At 42.1% G+C, this 27,631-nt stretch overlaps 1 protein-coding gene across 1 annotated transcript; it reads left to right on the forward strand.

Annotated features, from left to right (window-relative positions):
- Positions 1-218: 218 nt before the first annotated feature.
- On the forward strand, positions 219-24,672 carry T265_07369 (hypothetical protein; the record flags this gene model as incomplete). The annotated part of the gene is made up of 6 exons (XM_009172868.1): positions 219-306; positions 6,346-6,413; positions 7,651-7,839; positions 8,848-8,883; positions 20,511-20,603; positions 24,556-24,672. The coding sequence occupies 6 exons, from the start codon at positions 219-221 to the stop codon at positions 24,670-24,672; spliced, it is 591 nt and encodes a 196-aa protein (XP_009171132.1).
- Positions 24,673-27,631: the final 2,959 nt, after the last annotated feature.

The raw sequence follows: 27,631 nt of genomic DNA on the forward strand, positions 1-27,631 counted from the left end.
ATCAAAAAAATCATCCAGCTGCAGCATCTTTTTATCATTCAACTGCCATGCCACCACAGGGAAGCACGAGGGTTGGGATTCTGCTGGGTTGCCCAAGTTTAGACAGGGGAAGTCGAGAGGCAGAGGTCGGGTTCAAACCACAGACCTTCCGGTCAGTAAATTTGTGCTCTAACCACTAAGCTTTCTCGATCGCAGCTCTCTCTTTACAAAGAGAAGACATGAACGGCTCTGAGAAACCTGGCATTTACACAAAATATGAGAAGCTGTTCCAACAAACAATTCTGGAAGAATATCAACAAATCGAATGTATGTGGTTAACTGTCCTGCCCGAGCAGTACGATTCAACATGGTCGTTTAAATAACTGGCGTCAAAATTTTACTTAGCGGCAGGCAAATAGTCATTTTATGTGCTTAGACGTCAAGCTGTACTGTCTATTACTCCAGATCTATGTCACATCAAACATTAGTGTAGGCTAACTAGAAGGTTTACACCAGTGTGGCTTCAATGACTCTTTATCGGTCTATCTGAGCTTGTTTTCAGAAGTAGCAGGCTATTCGTTTGACCAGTCAAACTTTCTGGTAATTAGTTTCCCTTGAAAAGTGTACTTGGGCCACATTCTGTGTGGGCTAGACTTTGGAGCAAAGGCAGTTTTTTTGTAAAAGCGCAGAAACTCGGAGAAGTTGGACATGGTCCGGTCCAGAAAGAATTTTGGTAACGGATCGAACCACGATGGCATCATTGCTGTTTCTAAAAAAATTCAAAAAAGAACAGTTTCGTCGTTCGCAAGTCTGCCGGCATTTTCGTGAAGCGATAGCTCCAACAAGGTAGTATTTACGTAAAACTTTCACAAATGATCAGCGTTTGGTCAGTATATAGCAAACCTAAAGTTGACTGACGGGGCCTTTGAAAACACAGATCAACGGCGTCGTGTTATTATCGCTTGCTTCGTCCATGTTACAGTGCTTAGGTGTAAGGTTTCGGATCTGTCAAGGACTAAAAACGTAGATGGATCGATACTCATAAGACTACCTAAGAAGTCAGCAAACTACCGACTATACAGCCAAACTGCTGATTACCGAAATCATCAGTATTGAACAACGCCCTCAGGATGATTTTGTCTGCTGGTCATTTCGAGCTATATTACCGATCGCCAACTGGACCCAAATATGATGCATCCATTCACGTTTGTGTGGCTGCAGGCCAGAACGTACTTCTTTCGAGAGAAGAGACTCTCTCCTTACCCGAATCCTGATGCGCAGTCTATCCGACTGGCTCTTATAAGTCATCTTATTCAAGTATCCGCAGTATAACCTGGATGATCGATTTACCTCCTTTTTCCCCAGAAAGTGAATAGCGACCACATAGATATTATAAGATAGTTATTATTCTCCATTTTACAAGCCACTATTCTCGGACCGGCGAGCTTTTCAAATGAAAGCAAGTGGTTCGTCCGCACAAGAAAATCAATATCAGCTGGAGGTAGTCAAGTTTGGGATATATAAGACATTCGGCGAAGAATAAAATAGACTTTCCCGGAAAGGGGGAGGAATGGAGCAGAATATGAGGACAGCTGCGACACAGGGGAGTAATAATTCAGGGTTCTAATGAACACCGTTTGTGCCCATTCCAGAAATACTTTAGTTTCTGGTACTTTATTAGGTTGAGTTAGGAATAGGAATAGGATGGAGTCAACCAATTCCTTGTTCACAAAACTCATTGCTTACTATTGCACTGTCCATCAGGTGTTGCGTGGTCAACTACGTGTGTTAGTGGAAAACATCTTCAAGTGGTTGTAATAAGTCTCTTACCTGGTGACAAATTATTTTTTCGACAGCACTTAGTAGAAATCATGTATGGGGGTGGCGCAAGATTCAGCCAGAGCGATTAAAACGTCTTTCGCAGCTACCAACTTTTCCGAGGACCATTCACTGAACGCAATGAAAAAAAACAATTTGGCATTGAAATCTTGGAGGAAGTGCATACTCAACAAAAAAACAAATAAATTTGGTCAAGACATATTTGTTCATTCTCATGTCAAGCACTTTTACTGTACTCGTAAGGTTTGACGCCCCCACAGGCACTTTCTGTGGATTCCATTGACTGAGAAATCAGAACCGCTTCAACCTTCTGTACGAACGTCACAGAAAATACTCCATCCTTGACTTTTTCAATGAATGACAGCTTCAAGGTCTTATTGGTCAGTCCGCTTGAATTTCTATGCACAACGCGTACAGGTAATGCATGCGGCTTCTTTGCACTGGGCTTAATTGTGCACGTTCAAGCTCAACACCAGGCGGTTGAATCCTTGCAAATCTACTTAGTGTGTTTCGAGCGTGAAAAAGCGCGTATGGTATTGCTTTCCATTTGGTGACCGTTTCTACTTTTTCACCAAGAAGACTGCACATGTAGCGATTAGATATTTGGATGTACATTCAGAAGCCTCTGAAGAAGGGATACCTCAGACTTATGGTCATTTTGGTTGCGTCATTAGGAGAATACAAACAGGTTCAATCTGGGTTTTGTTTTGTACGTCAATTTAGACAGTGTCAAACAATCAGAAGGCAGTGTGCAGTTTTTTCAAGCTTCCTGCGAACAACTAGTCTTGCGCATTTGAACCTGCAACATCCGGACTAGTCATTCAACAATTAATCTTTCGAGCCACCTGCGGCTTTCAGCAGTGAAACTAACTCATATTGGAGGAGAATATGGTCACCAACAGAGTACATTTCAGTTTCAGTAAAAATAGGGTAATAGTCATTCAACAATTAATCTTTCGAGCCACGTGCGGCTTTCAGCAGTGAAAGTGGAGAAGAATGTGGTCACCAACAGAGTACATTTTAGTTTCAGTAAAAATAGGGTAACTGCGCACAGCTCCTAGGCCATTCGACTTGCATAGGCTTTGTTCAAAGGATGAACCCTCGACATAAAACTCCACACACCATGAACATTTTATAAGTTGCTTGGAGGAAGAATAATTTCGCAAGACGAGCGAGAATTTCATCTCATGTGTCATCACTGGAGGTGTGGATTCCGTGATTTAAGGAAGATCGGCCTTTAGAATATCAGCTGGTCAGCTTACTAACCGACCACTTATGACCGAATAGTTGTGTTCAGCTACTACCGACGAGGCTGGCAATAAACACCGGACATACGGATTTTTGCACTTCGAGGTTTAGCCTCACTTTGGTCCCGGAGCCCCAGGGCTACAAAATGGCCGCGTAATCTACGGGAGAGAAATATTCTCGTGGAATGGAAGCATATGCATTCTACGCTTAATTGAGACGAACCTCATAATTTGTTTAGCCGATTCAACTTGGTTTTCAGAAAACTAAGTCCACTTATTCATCCGACTACGAGTGATATGGTGTCTTGAGGATTTGTAAACAACTCAGGATGAGCCGAATGTTCCGAGATGATTAGCGAAGAAGTGTCACGCATCATATTATAGAAAGGAAAGCAAACTCGGGAAACCGTCTGTGGGGACAGTGTTTTAGGTGACGTAGGACAAAATAGAATATGTTGACACACTAAGGATAAGTATGAGGATTTAACAAGCCAAAGAAATTAACCCAAACGCATAATAGTAACAGTTGTGAACAGGACATGGACTGAGAAATTTATCCAGATATTTCAGGGATTCCTGAAACCAAGAACGAGGGCTGGCCACCTCTGATTTTTGTGTCAAGTACAGGCTAGTAAATGACACTTTGGGGGAGGGATCTCCCTCTGTTTATATCAACATGAGCGGAGTGAAATTGCCACAAAGTGCAAGATTGGAATTAAGTAGATCGCGAATGGCCGCGTGAGAAACAAAACTGGGTTCAAACCAACAACAGACGATTATTCACGGCCTAACTGAATGGCTGCGAAGCCGCAGATAGTACTCTCGTTGACCATGAAATTTTCACACAATGAATTGCGATTTAAATTAATAAGTTTGAATAGATGTTTTGTTTGACGATGCCATGAGTTAGCTGAGCTGGACAGATTAAATCAGCAGCGTTTAGAGTGCACTACCACTTTGTGACTGTCACGGCCTTTAGAACACTGTCGTCTGACGCCCAATCAGGCATTGCAGTGCTTCCGCCGTTACTGACAGAAAGAATCCCAATATCATGGGGTCATTAGTTCGCTAGCAAAACAGGAGGTCACTTTGTCGTTGTAAGCCGTTTGTGTAAAATACCTTCGTGCAACATTAATATCATGGGGTCATTAGTTCGCTAGCAAAACAGGAGGTCACTTTGTCGTTGTAAGCCGTTTGTGTAAAATACCTTCCGTGCAACATTTTATTGTAGTTGTGAAAAAACCTAAACAGAGACTTCTCATTTCTTATCTTATCATTCCTTATCTTCACCAAGTGTTAGAGCATCACCTGACGCAGGTTGTTTCTTTGTAATTCGTCTCAGCAAGTGGGGAGGCTATGGTAGGCCTTGTTTTCACGTAAATTGGGACAAAAACGTGTCAGAATACGTTACTTACTATTGTGCATATCTGCACGAAGGAGACCCTAAACACATGAATCTATGACAGTTAATTGATTGCGAAAGGCTTCACCTCAAATAAAAAATGTCCATAATCTTCAACGAAGCATACAAAAGCACCGGTGACAACATCGATAGAAACTGTCATATCAAGTACAGCCAGAAATGAGCTGTATCAACTCGTCAATGACGAAGCTCAAGCGCTCCGTATACTGAAGACGAAGTCGTATTGGTTAGCAGATCAGTAAATTTCTTCATTTCAAACACATAACAGAATACTACATGGTGAATGACGTTCGTCAAGAGCAAAATAGTTTCGGTGACTGTGAGCCAGTTTCAAATGACAAGAGACTCACCCGGCGTTGGATGTTGAGTTATTTGATTTGATGTTAACTGTGTCGAAATAGTTCTGATTAGGTCGTACGGGACCAACATTCATGTACGAAATAACGGCGAAGACTGGTACAGATTGCTACTGAAGCGGTGTGGCTCTACATGAGTTCCATTTTTTTTCAGAAACAAGCATAAAGTTATCAATAAACTAATGGGAGCACCACAGGTGCTCGTTTGATACCCAAGACTGTGCAAGTGGAACTCGAAGAATGTGGCTGTCCACTTTTTGTGTGTAAGCAAGAGCTCAGCCTCATTTAGTCGGTCTAGTGAGCGAACAGAGCACAGCGAAACATCTAAATCGCAAGTGGAATCTGAATGAAGTGACGTTCTCTGAGGTTGTTCTAAAACAAGTTGTGTTTCATCAGTGACACATTGGTGCTGAATGGAACCAAACGTTACAAAGCAGTAGTTCAGCACTGCTCAGCTAAGAAACGTGGTAGTATTAGTTTCCGAACAAAATCTGAGGATTGTTCTTGCATAAGTTTGTATGGGTGGTAAAATACTGTGGTTATCCTAACACATTCGAACAAGACTTTTTGCGTTTAAGCAACCGTAGTAACCAAGACTCATTTGAACGATAGATTTCTCGACCCCCCACCCCTATAACAAACATTAAAAATTGTCCAACGGGTTTCAAGCGTCTGTGGCGCTACCTTAATGATGATTCCTGACAGGCGGGTCAGTCGATCGTCGTAAACAGGGTACCTACCGGGTTGTCGTTTGATGGGTCAGGCATACAAATCACATCGCTCAGCGTGAACACGTGCGCCTGTTTAGACGTGGAAATTTTGCGCACACTTTCGAAGTCGATATGAACAAAGCTACTGAGATTGAACTTTCTTGATTTTCACAACTTCCAACATCTTACAGTACTTGATATCTTCCTATAACCTCAACAAGTGATCGTGGCTATTTGTTTCTTTACATAAACACCCGTGATATAGCAGCGGTAGACCTGTCTGAAAGTGTTCTTTCGTCTGTAAGACTTACCGTACGAAGAGATTTGCTTGTACTTATATCTCAATGTCTGTGAATCTTTCTAACACCCACGACATTCCAGTTGGACATAGCTATTTCACTTGAAACGCAGTACGATAAACCCCTGACTCCGCAAAAGCTAACCAACCATCAGAGACTGGTAGCGAAGCTTTACGGCTTCCATATAAGCCATGAGAAGCTTTCAAGAATTCTTATGAACTTCATGATGCAACTTCTCTTGATTTTTATTGGAGCCATTCTTACAGCAGGAGCAGAGATTGTGGAACTAAGGCGTAAGTTAATGATTCCAACAAACTGTTTCGTAGCATCACTGCTACTCTGGATCAATAAATTACTGTTACTATCCGTAATTTGGATGTAGTCAAGTTAGCATAATGAACCTAACGCAGAGGGTATATAAATTTCGAAATCACTGTTTTGAATCATATACTGTCGATATCAAACACTTGTCACTTTTTCACGTTCTTTCAGGTGCCCGCGTGTTGCATCGGTTCCCTGGAGTCAAATATGATCTCACTCCGACACAAGCTTGTCTCAGAGTAGGTGTCTTTCAACGTTGGCTGCTTACTCGTGATAGAGCAATTACCCTGGAAAAATTGTTCTAGCTTATTTTAGACGCTCTGACCTGAACAGTACGCACTTTGAAATGCACTTTTGTAACGTTTTCCAGTGGTCTGAAGAAGCACTAGCTGATATGAATGGAACTAAAATGAGAAGTTGATCCAATTATCACCAGAAACACCGCTTCTTTGTTGGCAATCGCCTTCTCGAGTGAATCTGACTTATATGCATTTGAAGATTGCTTATTAGGACCAAAGAATGGAAACTAGAGAAGACCTTGACCACACGACTCCGGCTGCCCTGTTGGGATATCCAGGTTTCAGTGGTCTTTGCCATTCACCTCTGTGGAATAGATCAAATCATGTCTTAGTCCGCACAATTACCTCACTGCTTTTCGCACAAGCTAACAGGCGGAGGCTCTGGAAGTCACCTTGACCTAACTGAGATTCTTATGTTTAACTCGAAATTTTGTTTGCAACTTTTTCTTCACCATCATCAATCTGTGAATAGGGTTGCGCTATGGAAGTGTTATCAGGGAAACCACCGGAAGTGCTAACCTCAGCAGCACTCCATATTTATTTGGACAGGAATGTTTGCCAGCTACGGATCCTTTCAGATCTTTTTTTTCATGAAACTTAGTTCCAAAAATGTATTAAATCAATTAACACAACCATAGGGCAATTCGTCCTCATGTGTTTAGGCATCCAGCAACATTGGGTTTTTGCTGTGAAACTTTTCGCATCTTCTTCTCTAGCATCCATGACATTTTTTAAAGTCGAACGCAATGGATTTTGTAGAAACACATGTTTTCCCCACTCCGACTGTGCGCCCGATTATCAACTGACGTATGCAAAGAACATATGAATCTGAGCGATTAGGCCGCAAACCTATCGGAAGCGCCTCCGTTAGGAGGTAACTTAAACATCTTAATGCAAACAAATGTAGAGCTAGGTCATTTCGCGCTCTGTACAACATCACAATTGCTATGAGAATCTTTTTTGCGGCACTAGTGATATTCCTTAATATATATCCTGCTCAACAAAATCACTAATCGATTCAACATTTACCCTTTTTCTGATTGACCAACCATGTAAATAGAGATAAGAAATTTTCTGACCTTTCTAATGTGTTCCTATATGGTTATGTTCAAATTCAGCGTGCTGTTTACTCGGTCTTCATTTACCTGTACGAACGCACTACCACGTTAATTTTTAGCTGGTATCCGAGGCTCCTCCACATTGGGCGAATGGACTCCTTCAGGAATGTGAGCTAAAGAATTTTGTCAATGGAATCGCCGATTTTGTGCTTTATGTGAATGTGGCCAAACTGCGTGCCCAGTATGGTGATGCAGATGAGAACGCATTTTCCTGGTTAACGACGCGCGCGCTCAACAACGACACGGGCGTTTGCACAACAGCAACAGGTACCGCATAATAAGTTTAATTTTACCGATGATGCGTTGAACTGTCCAAATCGAGCTACAATGTGAATAATTTACTGTACTATAATGATGGATGTCTATTTCCGTTGAGAGAACACAGTCTGAACCTGGTTTTTTATGTGCCTAGGGACAACGCCTATCTCCCTCCGGTGAGTAGGTATGATGACCTCCCAAGTTCACGTGCATTTTTCAGTTTGTCGAAATTTCATAGGCAAGTTAGTGAACCTGTGCAATGCAGTGCCGGCCCATGTGGTTTTACAATTTGTATGAAGGAGTTTTGAGCGCGAAGCATTCCCAGAAGTTGCCCGAAAGACCTTACACTGCCTGTTCTTTATCGATCTTTTGTTTGATTTTGCCACTGATCATCGTCCAGCCGTGGTTCATCAGACTGGCGCGTTTGTGTATTCCGTCGAATAATGCATCTTCACAGGTGATTCCTGAAATAGCCCGGAAAACTACGAGAAACTAAGCTGTTTGGGAAGAGAGCAAAGATAAAGGGACAAAATGTAATAGTAAATTGCACAATAATACCAAGCAATTTTAATTTTATGTGAACCAAATTGTGTTTCATATTTCGTCGGGTATCCTCAATGTCTTTTCTTTATAGTGGTCTTTCGCAAGTCTGTTGACCTATCTCTTCGTGGCGTTTGCAAGAATCTCTGGCTATGCCGACCGCTTTTCCAGTATTCTGGCTTTAAACTTTTTCAAAATCGACGGTGTTCGTCTACGGCTGATGGAGCAGAGCAACTAATAAGGTCGTCCAAATGTTTGACTGATAGACTCGACGTGCCTCAGTTTCCGTCACTATCTGGCAGGGCTGTTTGGTGTTCCTGTAAAAAACCTCTTGGGATAGCGTGCCAAATAAAAGCCTAGAGTAATCTGGGAAAGTAAAATTTCGGATGATAACTTAATAAAATCGTTTGTGCATTGTGAAAAAATGAATTCCTCGATTTCTTTTTTCTCATTTTTAGATCTATCATCAAGAGAATACGATGCGAATATCAATGGTAAGGTTGTTTCGTATTTGATCAAATTTTGTCTGCTGTGTATTGGAAACATCAATTAACTAATCAGTGGAAACCACCGCTTTTATAGGTATCAGAATAACCGGACCGTATGCATACGAATTTTGTTCGCAGGTGAGTCCGTTTTAATAGACATTTGTTGTTCCGTGTTCATTCGGTGCTGTGTTTTGGTGTACTCATTGAAATAATACTTTATTCCAGTGCATAGCCATTCCATTCTCTATCACCTGGCTTTCCCCAGAAAAAAAGCGAGCATTCCTCTCACTGCCCTACGCGTGATACAGTTGAAAACCCAAAGCAGTCGGATAAGAGTGACTCGTTCTGTAATTTCTTTTCGACCGGCAATACTAATTCATAGAATCCATTGACTTCAGAGGAGCGTCCTAAAGTGGTCTTTCCGGTAAACTAGTAATTAGTTAAGGGGATCTTTCCGGAGGTGATTTAACGGTTTGCTATTTGTTCTCGGGGAACTAATAGTCCAATAATATTTTATATTTGTCCTAAGAATTTACCACCTTATCACTCTCAGTCTGAAACCATCAGCGTGACTGTTGATCGGGATCGTGGAGCGTAGTTACGGGGTTTCATATGGCTACTGTTAACCCATGTGGATTTTATACGAAAAATGATATCGTCTGTTTTGACCTCGGAGTGCAAAAAACCTTTATCTAACCAAGCTAATTTATCCGTGGACAACACTTATTTGCCCATAATTTGGCTTCAATTGGTGAATCAGCTGAATTCCATTAAATCAACAAGCAGCGTGTCCTGATTTCTCAAATATCGTCCAAAACGAAACAAGATGATGCTTTGTGAAGCAATCACAATCGAAAAATTCTGTTGAGATTCATTTAAGTCTCAATTTCGGCTGACAACAACTTGGAGATTAGGGATACCCTATGAGCAACAAGAAGCGCAAAACAGGTTATGGGTTGTCGATGCGTCTTCAGTCACCTTATGAGAAGTGTGTGAAACAAATAGCTGGCTTGATGGAGCGAAATTACAAATTTTCTCGAAAGCTCCAAACAAACGTCGTTTACATTCGCTAAAAAAATGAATAGCCACGATTGTACGCATACATTCAATTCATTCACATTTGCGACTAGGGTGATGGGCATTTGTTTCAAATTTATACAAATCTTTGTTGAAAATATTTTTATTGTTGAGTCTTTGCTGTTGATGCCATCAGGGTTTGCTTGGACACGAACCACAGTGTGCGAAAACCAACTGGTTGGATTATTTTGGCCTCCCAACTGACTTTCAGTACTAGTTATTACTGTAAACCAAGGTGACCATGAGGCTTGCGTTCATCGTTGTGCGTGTGAGCTCAATCACATAGCCCCCAAGTGATTTTTCCAGGTTTATCGTCCCTGGTAGTTGGGTTACTTTAATAATTTTTACGAAAATTTGTCTGCTTTAGGAAGAGCTACCTTTCTGAGAAGTGTGTGCATTTATCAACAAGGTGGGGAGAGTTTTCCTCAAAGACGTTAAAACCAGCGTGCACTGCAATCTGGCACTTATCTAGTGAGGAATTTTCTTCGCATCCGTGGTAAGGTTTACTCAGATCCTCGGGCCATAGCTCGTAGTGGGTAGGTAAGAATAAACTCAAAGAGTGTTGACCCCATACTAATGTATTCGGAGACACTTGTGAATCTTTCTTTACTAACCAACGCATTTTATCTTCGAAAATTTTAATAGGTTTTTGAACGTCGCTTTCTCTACTTCACCGTCAAAGGCTGCTTATTTCTCCACGAACAACCTTCACAAATCAGCAAGGAGTTGCTTGCCACATACGAGTTGATATTGGATAAAAAAGCAGGCCGAGTTGAAGTACATCGTTTGCTGGAGCTGTTCAACGGCGGAAAACCTGGTTGTACGTATAATGCCTTCCCTTTTGCCTATTTTGGCTAACACTGCAGCTCGGTATAATGCTTTTGTCCAACACCATCCAAACTAGTGAGATAAACATTTACATCGGATTATAACGACTTTTTCTGCTTTCCTCGGCTGACGACGTGATAAATGACCTAATCGTTTCCATTAAATCGTTTTTAACTGGGTGATAAGCCATGGAAGGACGTGTTTTTATCGGTTGAGTTGGAGCCACTTCCCTTCAGAAAGTTTCTTAGAAATCGTTATAAGTGCATCCGGCTGCATTTTATCTTGAAGTTCTAAGGACTGTGTGGAGGCGCAAAGTCAAGAACTGGTACTATTCCCGAAGACGTTTTCAACGTCTTTCCCTTTTAGTTCAGCGTCGGTCACCATATTGATTCTTACTCACCTCTCGGGTTGGAAGGAAGGTAAATTTGTCCCTACATTGTGATCTTAACCTTAAACTTCATCCTTTCCGAAGTTGGTAGGATACCTTGTGACACCTATCTGTCACGTGGTGTTGCAAGCAGTAAATTGATGGAAACCCAAAAGCAGACCAAATTCGTGTTAGTAGGGTGCGAGCGGCTGTTATGGAAATAGGTTGTATACATGTCATTTAGAGTGAGAGGTGGGCTCGAGGCGAGTATAACAAATGTACGAATAAAACGTTTTCATATCGGTAGGTCGGCAAACTGAGGCGAAACTCCACTAATTTGGTTTGTTAGCGGCTTCGCCTTTCAACGATATTTACGGCTGATGGCCGGGGATCTGCGAGTGTGCATTTGCCTTTTATGTGACTATCGGTATATGCGTATCCACGTAGTTCGAAGGTCAGGAAATAATGGAAGGAATATGATTACTCATAGCGATTGTTTGAGCAATGTTTAAGAAAAACTAGAGAGGCGTCATACAAATCAAACCAATAATCTTCAATTCAGCAAACAGAACTTTCTCCACTTCATATAATTTATGCCGAACAGAACCAATTTTTAGCTTGCCTACTACGCCACATATGGCGCCACATTCATCAACAACCTCACATGTTTCGACATTAGTATGCATAACCAAATATGTTGCACTTTTCCACAGGGATTCGGATAAACAGATGATCTTTTATTCTAACTTATGACTCCACCAAAAACCCTTTGGGACCTTATCATGTTGGACAAGCTGTAACCTTAGGTCACGAATTCCGTTTGTTATATGCAACAAACAATTTTTCTGACCTGTTAGTAAGTAGTTTCGCACCATTTTGCGTCGATTAATTTCTTAGCCGTATACCTAATTGATACGGTATTGAGCATGGATGTGCGTGCGAAACTTTCATGGATACTGCGGTAAACGGCGAGCCGAGTTCCGTTGCCGACCTGGGTCAATCGAGTTTGAGTGTCCTAATAAAAAAAATGTCATCGCAACATCACTCTCACAGTGTCTCGTGACTCCAATCCCTATTATTTAAGAAATCCTTCGCCGGAAAAAGTGTTACCATGCCCCCACGTTTTGTGAAGTATAAATGGTGAGTTCATTCATCGGCTCACTTCAGTAGTGATCGATAGATTCGGATTAAAGTTATATGGGTGTTACGGGTGTTAATATAGTTAGCTGCGTCGTACCCCCACGTTTTGTGAAGTATAAATGGTGAGTGCATTCATTGGCTCACTTCAGTACATTCGGATTAAAGTCATATGGATGTTACGGATGATAATATACTTGGCTGCATCGTACTTTGCGTCGTTTCGGTTTTATACATAACTGCAATGAAATCTTAGGTGAAAAAGCACAGTTCGATGGATCGATAAGGAAACAAAATAGATTGGTTTGGAACAGTCAATTGAAGCCTACAATGAACATGCTGGGGCAGGTTTCGGAACAGCAACTTAAAAGTACTGCTCATCCTCCTAGTAGCGTAACGAGGCTGCTCAAATACTTATTGAAGTGGTCATATAAATTAGGCGGTCAGTCATATGTTCAAAGCCCACAAGAAAATGCAGTTCACTATCACGGATGTTAAAAGAATGGATGGTGTACATGCATTTCTTGGTGAATGTCGCGCACCTTCATGCAGATTTGTGGCCGAAATTGTGCTCATCATACTCGAAAACGATTGCCATCTGATTTTTCAATGAAGATAGTAAATAAAAGTGCCCAGATGGATGAGTCACTGATACCTGCTGTAGAGTTTCTAGAGCTTTACGTTGCACTGTTTTGAGGTAGGTAAGCTCCTAAATTTGTCTTAAGGAGTAAATACAAATATCTCATCACAGGGATCATCGGTCACTTTTAATGTAGCAACGTTATCTTTAGAAAACGGCAATCTTGCCTTCCTATTGGGAGGTCTGGAATGAAGCATGTACCATTCACATGGTCTAAATTCACCAATGCGTCCGACTGCGTTGAGTCAACTCAACAATAATACAACCAAGATGGATACGATCTAGCGGAATATGTCACCAGTTTGTTTTTTATTTGCTTAGACAATTGGAAGCTCCAAAAGTACTTCGAACTCGTTTGGATTAGGGTTGCCTTTTAGAAATGCTCACAACTCCTTACCCATCTGGTCAGGTTGGATTACTTAGTTTGAACAACAATTAGAAAGTCACAGTACGAAAAAATGACAGAATTTCAATACATTGAAACGGGACTGAAGCTCATGGTAAGCAAAGCAACTTGATTTGTTGGAAAAAACTACAATTCACATTGTCCATGTAATTTCGAGTTGAAACAAATATAATTGTTGTATTCCATTTCTCTCAATAGGCAATACACCCGTTAAAATTTTAGGGACTTCGTTCACATTCAGTGGTTTGGAAAAATCTGGAACAAAGACTAGTAATGTGTTTCCAAAGGTACTCAGTTATGCTAGTCCAGACAAGTCATCCACAAGACGAGGAATAATCTTTTCAATGAAAGTACGCAATGGACAGTGCGTTGTATCGACATCTTGGTCTCCTTCCGTTCACTTGTTCCAACATCCGCTGAACTTTAAACCGGTCAGCAATATTGTCCAGCTTCAGCTTATATGTTCCAATACGTTCCTTGTTGATTTTCGATGGCTGTTGTGAGTAGAACACGCACTCCTTCACCGTGAAATAGTTGTATCGGCGTCCTTGAATCTGTGGAGATGTGTACGAAAATAGTATATAGTCAGTCTACGGAATTCATAACTCCCATAGAAAAGCGGTTCGAAAATCGTAATTCGGGGAAACTTGTTGTGAGAATGCTCTAAAATTCCGACCAGAAAAAATGGTGAACCGATAGGAGCATTGCTAATACACCTATATGTTTTTTTGTGCCAAGACTGGCCCATAATTTGGTCTTGCATTAACCAAATGGGCGCCGATTTGACGGGATCAGAGGAGCCATTTGGACACTAAAATCATTTGGTATTCAAGGTTGAAAAGGTGAGACGTTTGAAGATCAACGTCAGCTTACATCACGTAGGGTGCATCTGACTACCAAAATGACACAGATAATGGATAGCGTCTTTGGTAAGAGACGGACGCCTCGCCAAATAACCACTCGTCATAAGCGATTGGTTAATTTACCTAGAAGAACGGCTCAACTAATTTAGCGTGTTGCAGAATGTGTAGAATCGAACCGGTGTTAAAAACAGAGATACTCAGTTTCTCACGGAATTGCCATTTTTGACAAAAACAAGTCCAATCTGTAGGGTAAGACTCACGTCTTTACAAAATTCCGGCGAAAGTGGTCCAGTGATCCAGATTCCTACAAGCAGTTGAAGTGTGTCAGGTGATCATTTTAGTATTACAAAAAATCTGTTGAAAAAAAAGAAAATTCGTCTTCGACTTGCCATGTGTATCCGCATAATACGAACGCGAAGATGTGTCTAAAAGAGAAGACAAAGATAGAATTTACGATGGGTTCTGATAAAATAGCACTGAGTTTCCGGCAGGTGATGCTAAATTAATTTACTCTTTACAAATGCCGAAGACGTTTATGAAACTCGAGACTGTACTGTTGTAACATAGCAACAATACCTGAAGCCGTCGTACAATCTCCGGTGTCGTTGTTGAGTCTACGTGTGACCAACCACGAAAATCCGTGCTCATCCGTATTACCATATCGTGCTTTCAGTTGATCTGCATCCACATAGAGGACAAAATCTCCCAAGCCATTGATGTAATTTTTCAGTTCACAATTGAGGAAAAGTCCGCTTGCCCAGAATTTTGGTGCTTGGAGAGACAGCTGCGGAAAAATGAGAAGAAAGTGCTTTCGCATTCTGTTTATTGACAGACATTGTTACTCAAGCCGACAATGTAAGAACCCCTGTGATCAGACATTCAAATGGCACACAATTCAGTCCAAAGGCACTTACTTGGAGGCAAGCTTGTTTCTCAGTGAGATCCCCTTTGACACCAGAAATGCGATGCAGTACACGTGCACCTGTGCGAACGTATTTAAAAAAACAACCGAATTGAACTACAGGTGGATTGGACGTTAATTTGTGATAAGCAGAACAGCTTTCTCATGCGATAAGATTGGTGAGAACGTTCAAGTAGGATTTTCTAGTAAATCAACTTACGTCTCAACTCAGCGTTGCATTCTTTCACCAAAACGGCACCTAGCAGTAACAACAGAAATTGCATTTTTAAGTTTGTCACCATGTCTCGAAGGTGATCATAGACTATTTATACCTCTTTTTATCTTCAGACTTTGTTCGGCCTGACACATAGTTCATGACATGTCGTATGTGCGTGGGTTGGATTGAATGGAATGACCTGGAAGTATTTGCTGATTTGTTGCTTGCTAACAACAAACCACATGAGATTCGAATGCATCGTTAACCGAACGGTGCTCACTTGAAGGTTGGTCGATGGCGAAACTGCTAAAGTTCTCCAGAAGAATTCGTGCGGAATTTCATATTTACATTTGACTATCTCGCATTTGGCAACCTGAGATGTGAAATATAGAACTGCTGTGAAGCAACTGTAATATTTAGAGTCAATTGGGAAATGTTCGGGACCGACTGGGTAGTCGTCGTTTCAGAGAGGTTTGGTAAATGCACCGATTGTTGACGAAACCACTCTGAAACAACCTTAATATTGATGGGAACTGATATCCATTCGTGTGCCACTTTAGCTCAACATATTGCCGGTCAACCAAGCGAAGCTCATGGGTGTCCTATTTCTGGTGTAATAAAGAGAACCTATGAGTTATCGGCAAAGCTTTTTGTCTGATCTTGGCCCTACAGACGACTGGGTGATCTTAAGTGCGATAAGGATAGTATTAGACAGATTGCTCTACGCAGGGCGAACTAAAAAGAACAACTGTGAAAGTTCCAAGTTTGATAATCGTATTGGATTGAAATTGGAAAAGTTTCCGACAATGCAATTTACGCACGATGTACAGATTGGTCGGTTTCCCCTTAGTCGATACGGCGTAGTCTGCTTAAATACGGATTCAAGGTCTGCTTTTATGGGCACCATTTTACTCAGATTAGTCAAATCACTGCACACATCTAGTGAGAACTTACAAAGCGCCATATTTCCCAGTTGATATCACGAATGGAGACATACTGCTGCATCATGAGCTAAGTTGGGTTTTTTTATTGTCTATCTGATGTAGATACAATTAAAAAAACCTCCAAGAAGACCTTGTTGTCTTTGACGGCGTCGTGACTTTGGAAAGACGAACTGAGCCCATGAGGAGAAACACTCCAAGACAACCGCTCTGTGGAGACAAGAAACCATCCTGAAATGGTTATTTTCCTGATTTTCTTGATAAGCAGCCTCGGCAGTTATGTTGGTACGATTACACTGAAGCCGCTTCCACTGCTGTATCACCAAGTTCCAGATACCTCAAGGCACTGAGACTCGACGGTTAATGTACTTGGTTGATCGTTGCAGTGGGTCGGTTTTATATACATGCATAATTGCAACATTACTACGTAGGTCGCATGTGTCTGTAACATATCGCCTAACATGTCGGTACCTTAGCAGCAGCAAAGTGCACCGGGGCACACAGAATCAATGTTCCCTTGATCTGTGGATATTAAAGTGCCATAAGTGTTCCATTGCTGGTCCGTGATGCAGATCTTCTACCTCAGATCATTTTGAAGAATTCTGATCATCGCCATTCGAGAAACATTTGGTAGTCGACATTTCAAAATGATGCCAAGCAACCACTAAGTTATCAAGCTTTGGGTAGGTCAGTCAGTGTCAGTCAGGGAAAAGTCGCTGACAAGCAGGTCTTTACTGAGGTTAAACAATTTTTAAAGTTCAGCCGGTTATTCTCAGCTTCTCTTGTTCAACACTGGTCACTTCTGGGTAGACGTATTGCAAACAGAGGTGAAAGTAGATAACTGTGAGCCAACCTGATGTTCGGCAGGTCGCTAGTGTCGAAGCTATTGCAAACAGAGGTGAAAGTAGATAACTGAGAGCCAACCTGATGTTCGGCAGGTCGATAGATGTCGAAGCATTGTTACCTGCAGAATCTGCACTGTCACCTTACGCATCGATACTACAGCTGGTGTTGAGGGTGCGTTTCTTTGAAAAAAAGACAAAGCCGGAAAATATAGTACAGTATTGGAGATAAGGCCTTGTTAATCAGTCGAAAATCTCGACTGCCGGTTCATCATGGTGAGACCTCCAAGGCATGTAGCTACCTGACTGACTGCCGGGAGTCTGTCATGATTGAACATGCCTCTGCTTACTGGTGGTCAGTGATTCTCTGCAAATTTTATTGGCTGCAGTTTGGAAATGCACATCGGCACTAACCATCCGTACAGTGTATTTGTAACCGTTCCAATTGGCAAGAGGATCACCCGGAATTCCTAGCAGGCAACAGCGCATGACAAAAGCAGCTCTGTGTGTCCTGTGTCCAAGCGAATGAAATCACAGGACCTTCTGCACAGCACAATCATAGATACCCACAATGAACAGTTCATCAGTCAAACAACAGCCGCCAAGTCGACGAAGCTTAGCGAGGGTGCAGAATGATTCAATTTACAGACCAACTAGGCCCTCGGGAGAAAAAAAAGTCTGCTTGCAATTCATCGTACAATCCCAGTAACCTTCTGGTGATAGCTGTGGATAATGCTGAGTGAGTTTATCTAAAAGCGACAGTTTCCATTAAACTGAGCTGTGGTAATCTTGTGACTGTCCACAAGTTGGTCTGAGTTATGCATTTTCCATCCAATACAGGTCAAGCACATCTAAGCATACGCAGTCACTAATGTAGCGTTTGTCGATAAACTTGCACTTCAGCTTGCCAGGTTTCTGCCAAAGGCGTTACAGGAGCCCCTCCTTTGGTTGCTGTATGGCGGAATGAGCAACCAGACGCCAGATCTGCGTTGCGAATTCTGCAGTTCGTCCAGTTAGAGATGGGCCTGACTACGCTGATGTGCATGCTATTGAATTTGCGTTGCTGAACGATACTGGTCGCAAATCTAGCAAACAATACTATGGGACATACACCCATGCCAGGCCCTGCTTTTTGGTTTTCTTTTTGCATTGGCATTTCTAATGGCTTGCATTTCGTGTATCATATCATTCACCGACAGTGTGATCGGTTTTGACTAGGCGTGTACGGGATCTCTGAATTTTCGACCCTTTAGGAACAATCCTGTACATCAAATCTAACTGGATAGGCTGCTCGACTACTAATAAATCGGTCTTAAGGTATATTCTATTGAGTTCCAATGCAGCATCAGCCGTGAATTCCAATGAATTCGATTCAGAAACTTGTCCTGTAAGTCTTGACTTTGTTATCATTGAAGAACAGCCGTGGGTGTGAGGTACTTGTTTTGATCTTCAATCAGTCAAGTGCATACTTCGCCAAACGTTCCGGTCCAAGTGTTGAAATCTTCAAATTCATTCTTATTCTTACTGAGATGCTCGTGTTTACAATGAGTAAGGAATTCTACTCACATAAAATCTCTGCGCCAGAATCTTGGTGTTACCAGCACCATCGTGGTCGACTAATATTCTGGCGAGTTACTGTGTTGAAGTACTTGAGTGTGGAAGGCTGAACTTGGCATTGTGCGTTCAGGTTGTAGTCGTTTGTAGTGGTCGCGCAAATACTATGCCGGTTCCTGGTCTTCTATTCTGACAACCATGGTATATCATAACCAGTAGTGTTCTGAGCCTTTCTGTAACCAGACCAAGCATCATCACTATAGTTGCATTAGTGGTTCCATTAGTAGTATCCTCAATGTGATAAGAATACACTAAAATTACTACACTTAGTTCTGTAAACCATGTACGGTTACATTCATTAACAGTGAAATAATGAGGATGGGAAAGGGCATGGTAAAAGTTAGGGCCCGTGAGTGAATGCGATTCATTTATCGATGGGGATTAGGGAGGCTAAATCCAATGTACTGAAGCCAGCTTATTCACCTATAGAAGTTTCTCACAGCGAATCCCTGCCGCAAAACTTATTCACACCTAGTCTAGACGAAGAAAAGTCGAAAACCGCGGTCACGAATCGAATTTATTCTGCATTCATTCTAGTCTGATCGCCATGCATCCGCTCAGTGGATGAGACATTAGGTTATTCGAAGCGGCTTGTCTTTAACCAAGAGAACAGATAATAGACATCCAAGTTGAGCAGCCGGTGAGATGATCCAATAAATATTAACAGTAATTACTCCCAAATAAATCACTTTAAGGAGAGGGGCTGTTTCATCTACTACAGTTGTTCATTCCTTCTCGGGTTGACTTTTCTTGCATTTTGTCTCCTTTCTTTGGATCCGTAAACCCAAGCCTGTAATACAGAGAGTGCCACTACAAATGTGCTAGTGCAGTTCCTTCCTTACCACAACGCCCCTCTTCGAAGACTCGCTACACTCAGGAACGAAGCTCTGAACAAACTCTATTCGAACTTCATACCTCCAGTGAACAATTTTGCGCGAGATCCGGGTTTTTTGAGCGACATTACAATTGCACGAATAGTACGTCTCGCACCTTTTCAGCGTGGAGACTGCATGTTAGTTTGTTTCCAATAAGTGAGCACAGCTGGCACCCATACAAGGATAGAGCATCACAATCACGCCTTCAGGTGGTTTTTAGACGGGACTCCGTTTCACGTACTTGTGGGTTCATGAAGCGAAGTGCAACTCACCCAGAAAAAAACGCTGAGGCAGGCTGCATACTATCGGACGTAGCCTGCAGTGTTCATACTTCGTGTCCTAACTTTCAGAAGATAAGTTGGTTGAAACGCTGTTCGGATGGTTGGTGGAAACTCTAGACAACTAGCTACTCGTTTCTTTTCTCTTGAGGCTCATCAGATAATCCTAGTCCATAGCTTTCCAGCAACGTTCTTTCTTACATGAGTATATTTTGCACGCACGCTGTGGTAAACACTCTTTTGTAAAGCAATTTGATTTCTCAATAAAGATTTTATCCTGTCAGTGAAGCCTACATATGCTGAAAAGCCGAGAAGCACATGAGAATCTCACAAAGTTCGATTTTCGAGCCCACGACCATCCGGTCAGTGCTTGAACATTTAACAACTGGGTAAAGAGCTGCTGATAAGGAGTGTCGTTGGCTCTTACTTGGACAGAACACAGCACCACTCTCCGTCCAATCACAGAAACCACATGACGTGGCCAGGTACTTACTGGCCTCTCAAGTGACGATTTCTTGGAAGGAAGTTTCACTCGTTTTGTGAAACTATACTTTCTCTGAGCTATTTATGCATTAAAGGAATCACCTGAATATGGAAGTCGTTGAGCTACATTCGGCTGTATCTCAACTGCCTCTGGTCATTTGTAGCCACATTATCAGGAAGCTGACTATGCTGCTGAAAGCGCGCACATGCAATCTTGTCAGCCCAACTGTGACGGCAAAGATAAACGTCATGCCAAGGTACGTGGGTTGGACAAATCAATTTTAAAGATTTATCAGAGCAACATTTGTTGAGTGATACAGCAATTCGCACTAACTTCAAACTGCTTTCGGCTGGTTGCCGTACTTTTTCGTGTAAGAGTTGAATAACCGTAGCCAACAGAAGCCTATGGAACACAGGTAAAGGGAATTGCACAGTTAGATAGCTTGGGGGGCCTTCTGCATCATGGAACGATCTACCAGTATTTGAAGTTTGGTAGATTAAAAACGGTGAAAGTTCTACCACGCCACTAGTGCACACTTGGCACCAGATTCCTAAAAACAAAAAATATATATATATATATATATATATATATATATATATATATATATATATAACACTGGGTTTCATTTGTCCATTTTAACAATATAACAATAAAACAAAGGCTCTGGATCGCCGATATTTTGCTTTTATCTATTTAGCTGCAATTCTGGAAACCAACAACTTTACATCATATATAGGGATAAAAGGCAACGAAACAGTGTAGCCTGGCTAATCGTACGGCAAACGGATAACTTGTTTCAGGGTCTTTTGGGCACATAAACCGGGTCAGTATTGAGCGGCCAATATGGCCTCATTGAAAACTAACAACTCAGAGTTGACATCACGCAGTAAAATTCTGAACGCTTTGGTGGAGTCAACTGTGTCCAGTGGACAGATTGAGCTTGGTGATAAATGAGGTAGGTTTTCGGGTCTCAAACTGCTGATCATCGGCCTGTTGATTGGTCACCTGACACAAACAACGAGGCAAGTGTTCCAGGATGCGTGTGCAACACTTCTTCAGCTGATTGAGATTTTGTGGCCTATACAGCTGTTGAAAAATAGTTAGTAAAGCGCAGCTTTTAAAAGGACCACTAACAATTGAAAAAGTAATCAACTAGCATTGACAGCATTCTTAGTCAGTCCAAAAGGTTCTCATGAGTTACGTTCTCCTCTTATTATGGTCGACCGACAGATATGCCCTCAGTCCAGTAATAATAATGATAAGAGTAATGGTAAAAATAACAATTCATCGCAAGATTAACGCGCGCGTTCAGACAACGATGTTCCTCATGTTATGTTTCTATCGATTCCGAACAAGAAGACGATATCAGTGGTCGGTTCGATCAAACATACCCATCCACGGAGAGAACTTTTCTAAGAGATCCTTATTGCCCTCAGTTCGACTGACACAGACAACGATGCTCCTCACGTTATGTTTCTATCGATTCCGAACAGGAAGACGATATCAGTGGTCGGTTCGATCAAACATACCCATCCACGGAGAGAACTTTTCTAAGAGATCCATATTGCCCTCAGTTGGACTGACAGTCTTCAATGATGCAGTTCAACGGCATTACCAGAATCCATGTTTCAAGCCCGCTCCAGATTTACATGGAAATCTCGAGTTTTAATCTGTCAGTCAGAATTTTCACACACAAACCAATGAAACTTTAGACCTAGGGGGACTGACGCAATTATTCAGTAGTGGCGACTCGCTGCTTGTTGGATATAAAAGTGTCGCACATAAAAATGGATTTTTTCGCCACCCAATGTACACTCCAGATATTTCGCACAGTTTGGCACCTTCAACATGGAGTACGAATGTTAGAAATGCGCAAGTCTTTTTGAATTAAAACGAAACTTCGAGGTCAGAACTACATTCTGAAAGTAGGGCCTAATTGTGAGCCCAGCTTACCAGCTCTAATATGCACATAAAATGTAATCGATCGATAGAGCGGCAGATAGGTGTTCTGTACCTACCACCAAACATCTTGACTCAAACATATTCCGCTCGGAATCCATTCGGTGAATTCTTCCGGATGTCCCACTGACTGGTTGCACACGAAAACCCCGAAGATTCTACCATGTGCATGTGCTCCATCCACTGAGATGATCTTTATCAACATATTTTCACCTAAAAACAGCTATAATCCCTAAGTAAACTAAATTGTTTGTGCGAGTTTTACTCATACCAAGTTGGAAAGTGTAGATTTAGTCGTAGGTTAATTTCTCCGGTTAAATCCATTCGTAGCAGTCACCTCCCTCTGAAAGCTTTGTATCCACAGTATTCATGAAGACCAGGCCCACTTTTCTGTTCAACCATTGAGGGAGATTTCAGCCATCAGCCGTATACTTGCTTGTTGCCCTGCTGAGCAAGAACAGCAACAGACAGCTGATGGTGCTGTGCTCCGTGGCATTTTGAGGTTAAGATTACATTGACTGATTTCGTATCGAAAATGTTAATATTGAGAGTCATGTGGAATGAGTGGCAAAGTCCTATAACACAAAATTCAGCTGTTAGATCCTGATAACACAGACTAATGGAAGAATAGCTTTGTATCGCCCCCTTAATTTCCCGAATTAATGTCTCATGTCTTCGTGTACCAGTAAAGCTTTGGAACATCTTATGGATGACCTTGTCCCTTTAGGCGGATAATTTAAAAATGCCACACTATTTAAGCGAATTATTAAGTTGATTCTACCTTGAGTTGCCGCTCCTGATCTGTGAATGTCACAAAAATTGAGCAAACTGGGATGTAAGTATTTCGTCAAACTTGAACTCTTCAGTAATTTGGTTATCACACTTCAAATACGGTGAGTTTAACATCTCCGAGATTAACAGTGTCATCAAATTGAGGTGATGGCACTCTTTCTCAAGAAATTACTCTTCAGTTCGCGTTATCTATTAACTTTCGTCGCTGGCTTCAGCCAAGACTGGGATACAAAATTTCGGGATAGTTTATAGGTGGTAAAGGTGTACTAATATCTAAAATATGGATTTTGTCACTCAAAGGAATGCTGGGAAGTCAAACGACCCTGTGTAACGTTTCATCTGTTTTGTGAACTGTCAGCAGTACAGATATCATGAACCTTCAATGGCTTTGCCCGCATATTTCTTTGCTTAACGCCTGAAGACGCCTAATACTATCACAAGCACGGTTTATTCATAATTTGGAGCATATCTCGGTAAATCCTTGTTTTCCATGACATGTTAAAAGCTTGTGCCACAAAAGCCTGAAATAGTGTCGAAAAATCTGGTGCAATTGCAACTGATTGATGTAGGTGGTCATGGAGTGACAACTCAAGCAATCTGTGGGAGTAAAAGCTCACATGAGTAAATAGATGTAATGTGTGAGTGATACTTGTGAAGAATGACATGCTTGTGATTAGAACCCAACAGCAGCGTGCCCGGAATAACTGAAGTGGGATGTAATTCCAAGGCCAGTTGTCTACAGTTAAGATGTTAGTCAACGCAACACACTAATCATTCATAATAACAGCCTGCGCGGACTGAACAAATATACACCGATATTACAGGTAGACCTGGCTTTGACCCCCACAAGTGGATCTTTACATGCCAGACGGACTGTTCTAAAGTACCCTTGTATACGAGCCATCAGTACCCAGGCAGACACAGCAAAAAAACAATAGATCTGAGGGCATGAATCACGGCCAGCTTCTCTTATATGTGACATCGCACCGGCAAACTGTGGTGAACATGACTGATACTCTTTTCATTGCTCTATTCATTATTCTCTTGTTTTAATATTCCATATGCTGTACATATTCGCCAATTCGAATACACACGTGCTGGCTGTTACGCTGCGCTAAATTCTGGATTTCTAGTTCGTCTGGTTATAACGATATGCGATATATATACGATATGCGAAACTTAATTTGCACACAAACCCTGCTACAGTCCTAGATCCATCCAGAGCACTTTAAACATGATTAAAACCAGTGATTTCCATTCCCTTCACACTATCTGAAGTAGTTATGACAAGGAAGACAAACACGCTTAGACATCGACTTCCTTCCTCACGGAGAATAGACAACACTTGAGGAACCGACTACATCATACCTCAACCCACATAACGGCACGTCAACCAAAACACCAATATTATCGGTTTATCTCATCGTCGCAACTAGCTTGTTCATCCATTTCTACAGCTCCTCTTGCGGTCCACTTCCACAGCGGCAGGAGCGAAAGTCAAACGGTTTTACCAAACAGTGAAACAAAGGAGGAACGGCAGAAAGGGTAACTTAGCAGCGCCACCTAAGAGTTGAAAGGGTGGAATAGATACAGAAATAAAAAAACCTCCGGCATTCACGCTCAATTCACTTAACTTATGTGCATCCAATTGAGCTTTAGCAAACAACATCGAAAGCATGCATTATCTGTCAACTTTTTGTATTCTTGCACACATTTTTTGTTCGTATTGGAGGTCCGCTTTAGCGACAATCTACCGACTACGCTACGCTAGGCAGTCGTTGCAACGAGCTAGCCTAAATTTTGATGATTGCAGCCCATTTGGTGAGATGATATGAATGCTATCAAAAAATTTTTAGTAAAAATTTTCTCCATCGTGACGATCATAATAGCGTCTTGTTTAGCCTACAAGCCAGCTGATGGGAAAATGTCGACTGAAAAGGAATAGAGGACACAAACAAATGCTTAATGATCCTCAGCAGATAACCCATTAGTTCTTAGCAAATAAGTGTGAGGCTTACAAGCCCACCAGTTTTCAGATTGTAAAGAAATCCGGATTTAACTTTTGATTATGGAACGGTTCACCCTCCTGAGCCTCCTGAAAACCGCGAAATCCAATGCAGCAGTAACGCCAATCTTCGACATTCCCAAAATTCCCTTCGCCTCCCCCATTCTCACCTTTGGATGGATACACAGAAGAGCGATTGAATTTGGCACTACCACAAATTATCGGGCCCCCGTTTCATCAGAGGTTTCGGCAACTGTTTTGCTTCCTTTCGCTTTGGTAACTGTCTGGAACCGCTAAAAGGGCTTGGATCGTTGGTTTTTCGGACCACTTGATCACCAGAGAAAACATTTCGCACTGGACGAGGGACTCTCATCGCCTTGACGCACACCGAGTAAATTATTGGTATCATTCAAACTAACATGGAACGGCGCGCACTAGTGGTTGGGAAAACTGCTCACTAGATAGTTTGGATGGACGTGCATCCAAAAGGTATGGTGAAGGTAGAGCCGAAAATAGGACCGAAGCTGAAAGTACTGCGCTCATATAAAACCAAACACGGCGAATCAGAGCGAACAATTTCACTGAGTTTCAGCGTCGGCCAACTAGTGGAACACACACCAACTATGTTTTGTCCATTGCTCATCCGGCAAATGTGATTTCCCGCAAAGCCGTTGAGTATGTGAAAAATTTTTGGACAACAGATGGCATGTATGTGCATACTGAACCAGGCCCAAATGTCCATGATATAACCTTTTCAAAATCTGTTTAAATCGACCCTCAAATGGTTAGTTCTTGGCGTTCATTTGAGTTTTGCGCTCTCTGCTGTCACGAATTAGCATGTTGTTAGCTCAACTTTACATAAACCCTTGAAATCCTGTTTGCCGCCTTTTTTCTTTAGCGAAGGCCTCGACGATACGCTGAATGATACCCTTGGGGACATATAAGTGGTGTACATGCACGCAACTGACAAAGGAGGCTTTAGCGCATTTGTTCCAGCAGTAGCTCTTCTCCGAATGTGGCAAAAGACCAGTGAAGCAGAGGAATAATTAAGTAATTAGAATAAATTAATTGACTCCGCGCAGTAATCGATAGTAATCAAGTAAGCGAAGCACCAGCTTTGAAGTCCAGCTTTGTATAAGAAAGCACAAGTACCGCTGCTGTGTATCAATCTGAAGAAATTTTGAAGTGACCTATTGCCTGTAAATTGAGGACTAACACATGCAGCACCTTCCTAAGGCTTGCGGCGTACAAATTTGTAAATCCTCTGAGCACCCAGGACGTATGCAGCCACCATCTAGAATGTAACCCATCCCGTCAAATATCCGATAGGTTACTTCCATCGTGACAAACGTTAGGCCCTTAGCTCTCTGTACATTTAATGGATGTAAAGAGATGTCGTTGACAGAACTAAAGGGGTGCACTGCATAACACTGGGAGTGGCTACAACCTAACAGACCGTGTTATTCCGATGCTACCAAGACGCCACGAACGTCGCTGAATCACACGCGATCGACTGCCCTGAATAAGTCCTTTGAAACGGGACACCTTCGGCTCTCTAGCTTTTTAGTCAGTGATGGCACGAATACAGTTCATCTAATTTCGTCGAAAATGGGTGGTTTTGCACGTACGTGTAAACAGTTTGGCTTCTTTAGGAGATAGTGGTGGAGTGGCCTAAGCTGTGTTCGACTGGCGTTACACCTCTTTATTCTCGTGCGTTCCAGTGAACAGCAAGTTCTTCGCGCCGCAAAAACATCGGAGTATTCTAGTTATTGACAATATCCGTCACCTGTCAGCAGGTGTTTAAGCGCATAAGGTGTTCCGATAGTTGTACCTTTAGCGGTCCCTTTCCCGCTTTAGCAGCACAGAGCCCACAGCACAACTTGTAAATACTGCGACGCATGGACACACCATTCTTCTCTGGGTTTACAGTCTACTGGCTTCACGTCATCCGTAAGGAAGCCGTTCAAGCACAGTTCGGTTCACCGTAACGACGTGACCGGTAAACCGATTTAATCATTGTGTTTGTCACGAATATGCATTTACCAATACCGTTCGTTCTCAACTGAAGGGTGGTATACCATCAAGCATGACTACAGTCAAAATAGAGCACCGGTGTGGGGATTGGCGAGTACTGGGAAAATCGCGAAGGTGTGGGTGATGAAGTGGAGGAACCAGCAATACGCACAATTGGTAGCGTGAATCTCAGTCACTGAATACACTGTAAATGTAGAGACTCATTAGTGTCGCTGTTGGAGTGGAGTCGTCTGCAAAAGTTTCAAAGGGGAAGGAGTTGGTGCCAATGCACGAGGCGGAACCCGAGGTGCACAGAAAATGACCGACTTTGTGAGCAGCATAGAATGAAAGTCAGCAAGATGCACACTGGGAGTTTCAGCAAATTAGAATGAACACATCCCGAAAGTTGCTGCGGCCAGATGAAGAGATTGTTCGCTGCTGCGTGTAGGGGAACGGGTGGGGATAAGGCATCATCAGCAGCAGGAAGATAATAGTTGCTAGTGTTATCAAACTGG

Source organism: Opisthorchis viverrini, assembly GCF_000715545.1.
Source record: "Opisthorchis viverrini unplaced genomic scaffold opera_v5_169, whole genome shotgun sequence".
In the NCBI taxonomy this organism is placed as follows: domain Eukaryota; kingdom Metazoa; phylum Platyhelminthes; class Trematoda; order Opisthorchiida; family Opisthorchiidae; genus Opisthorchis; species Opisthorchis viverrini.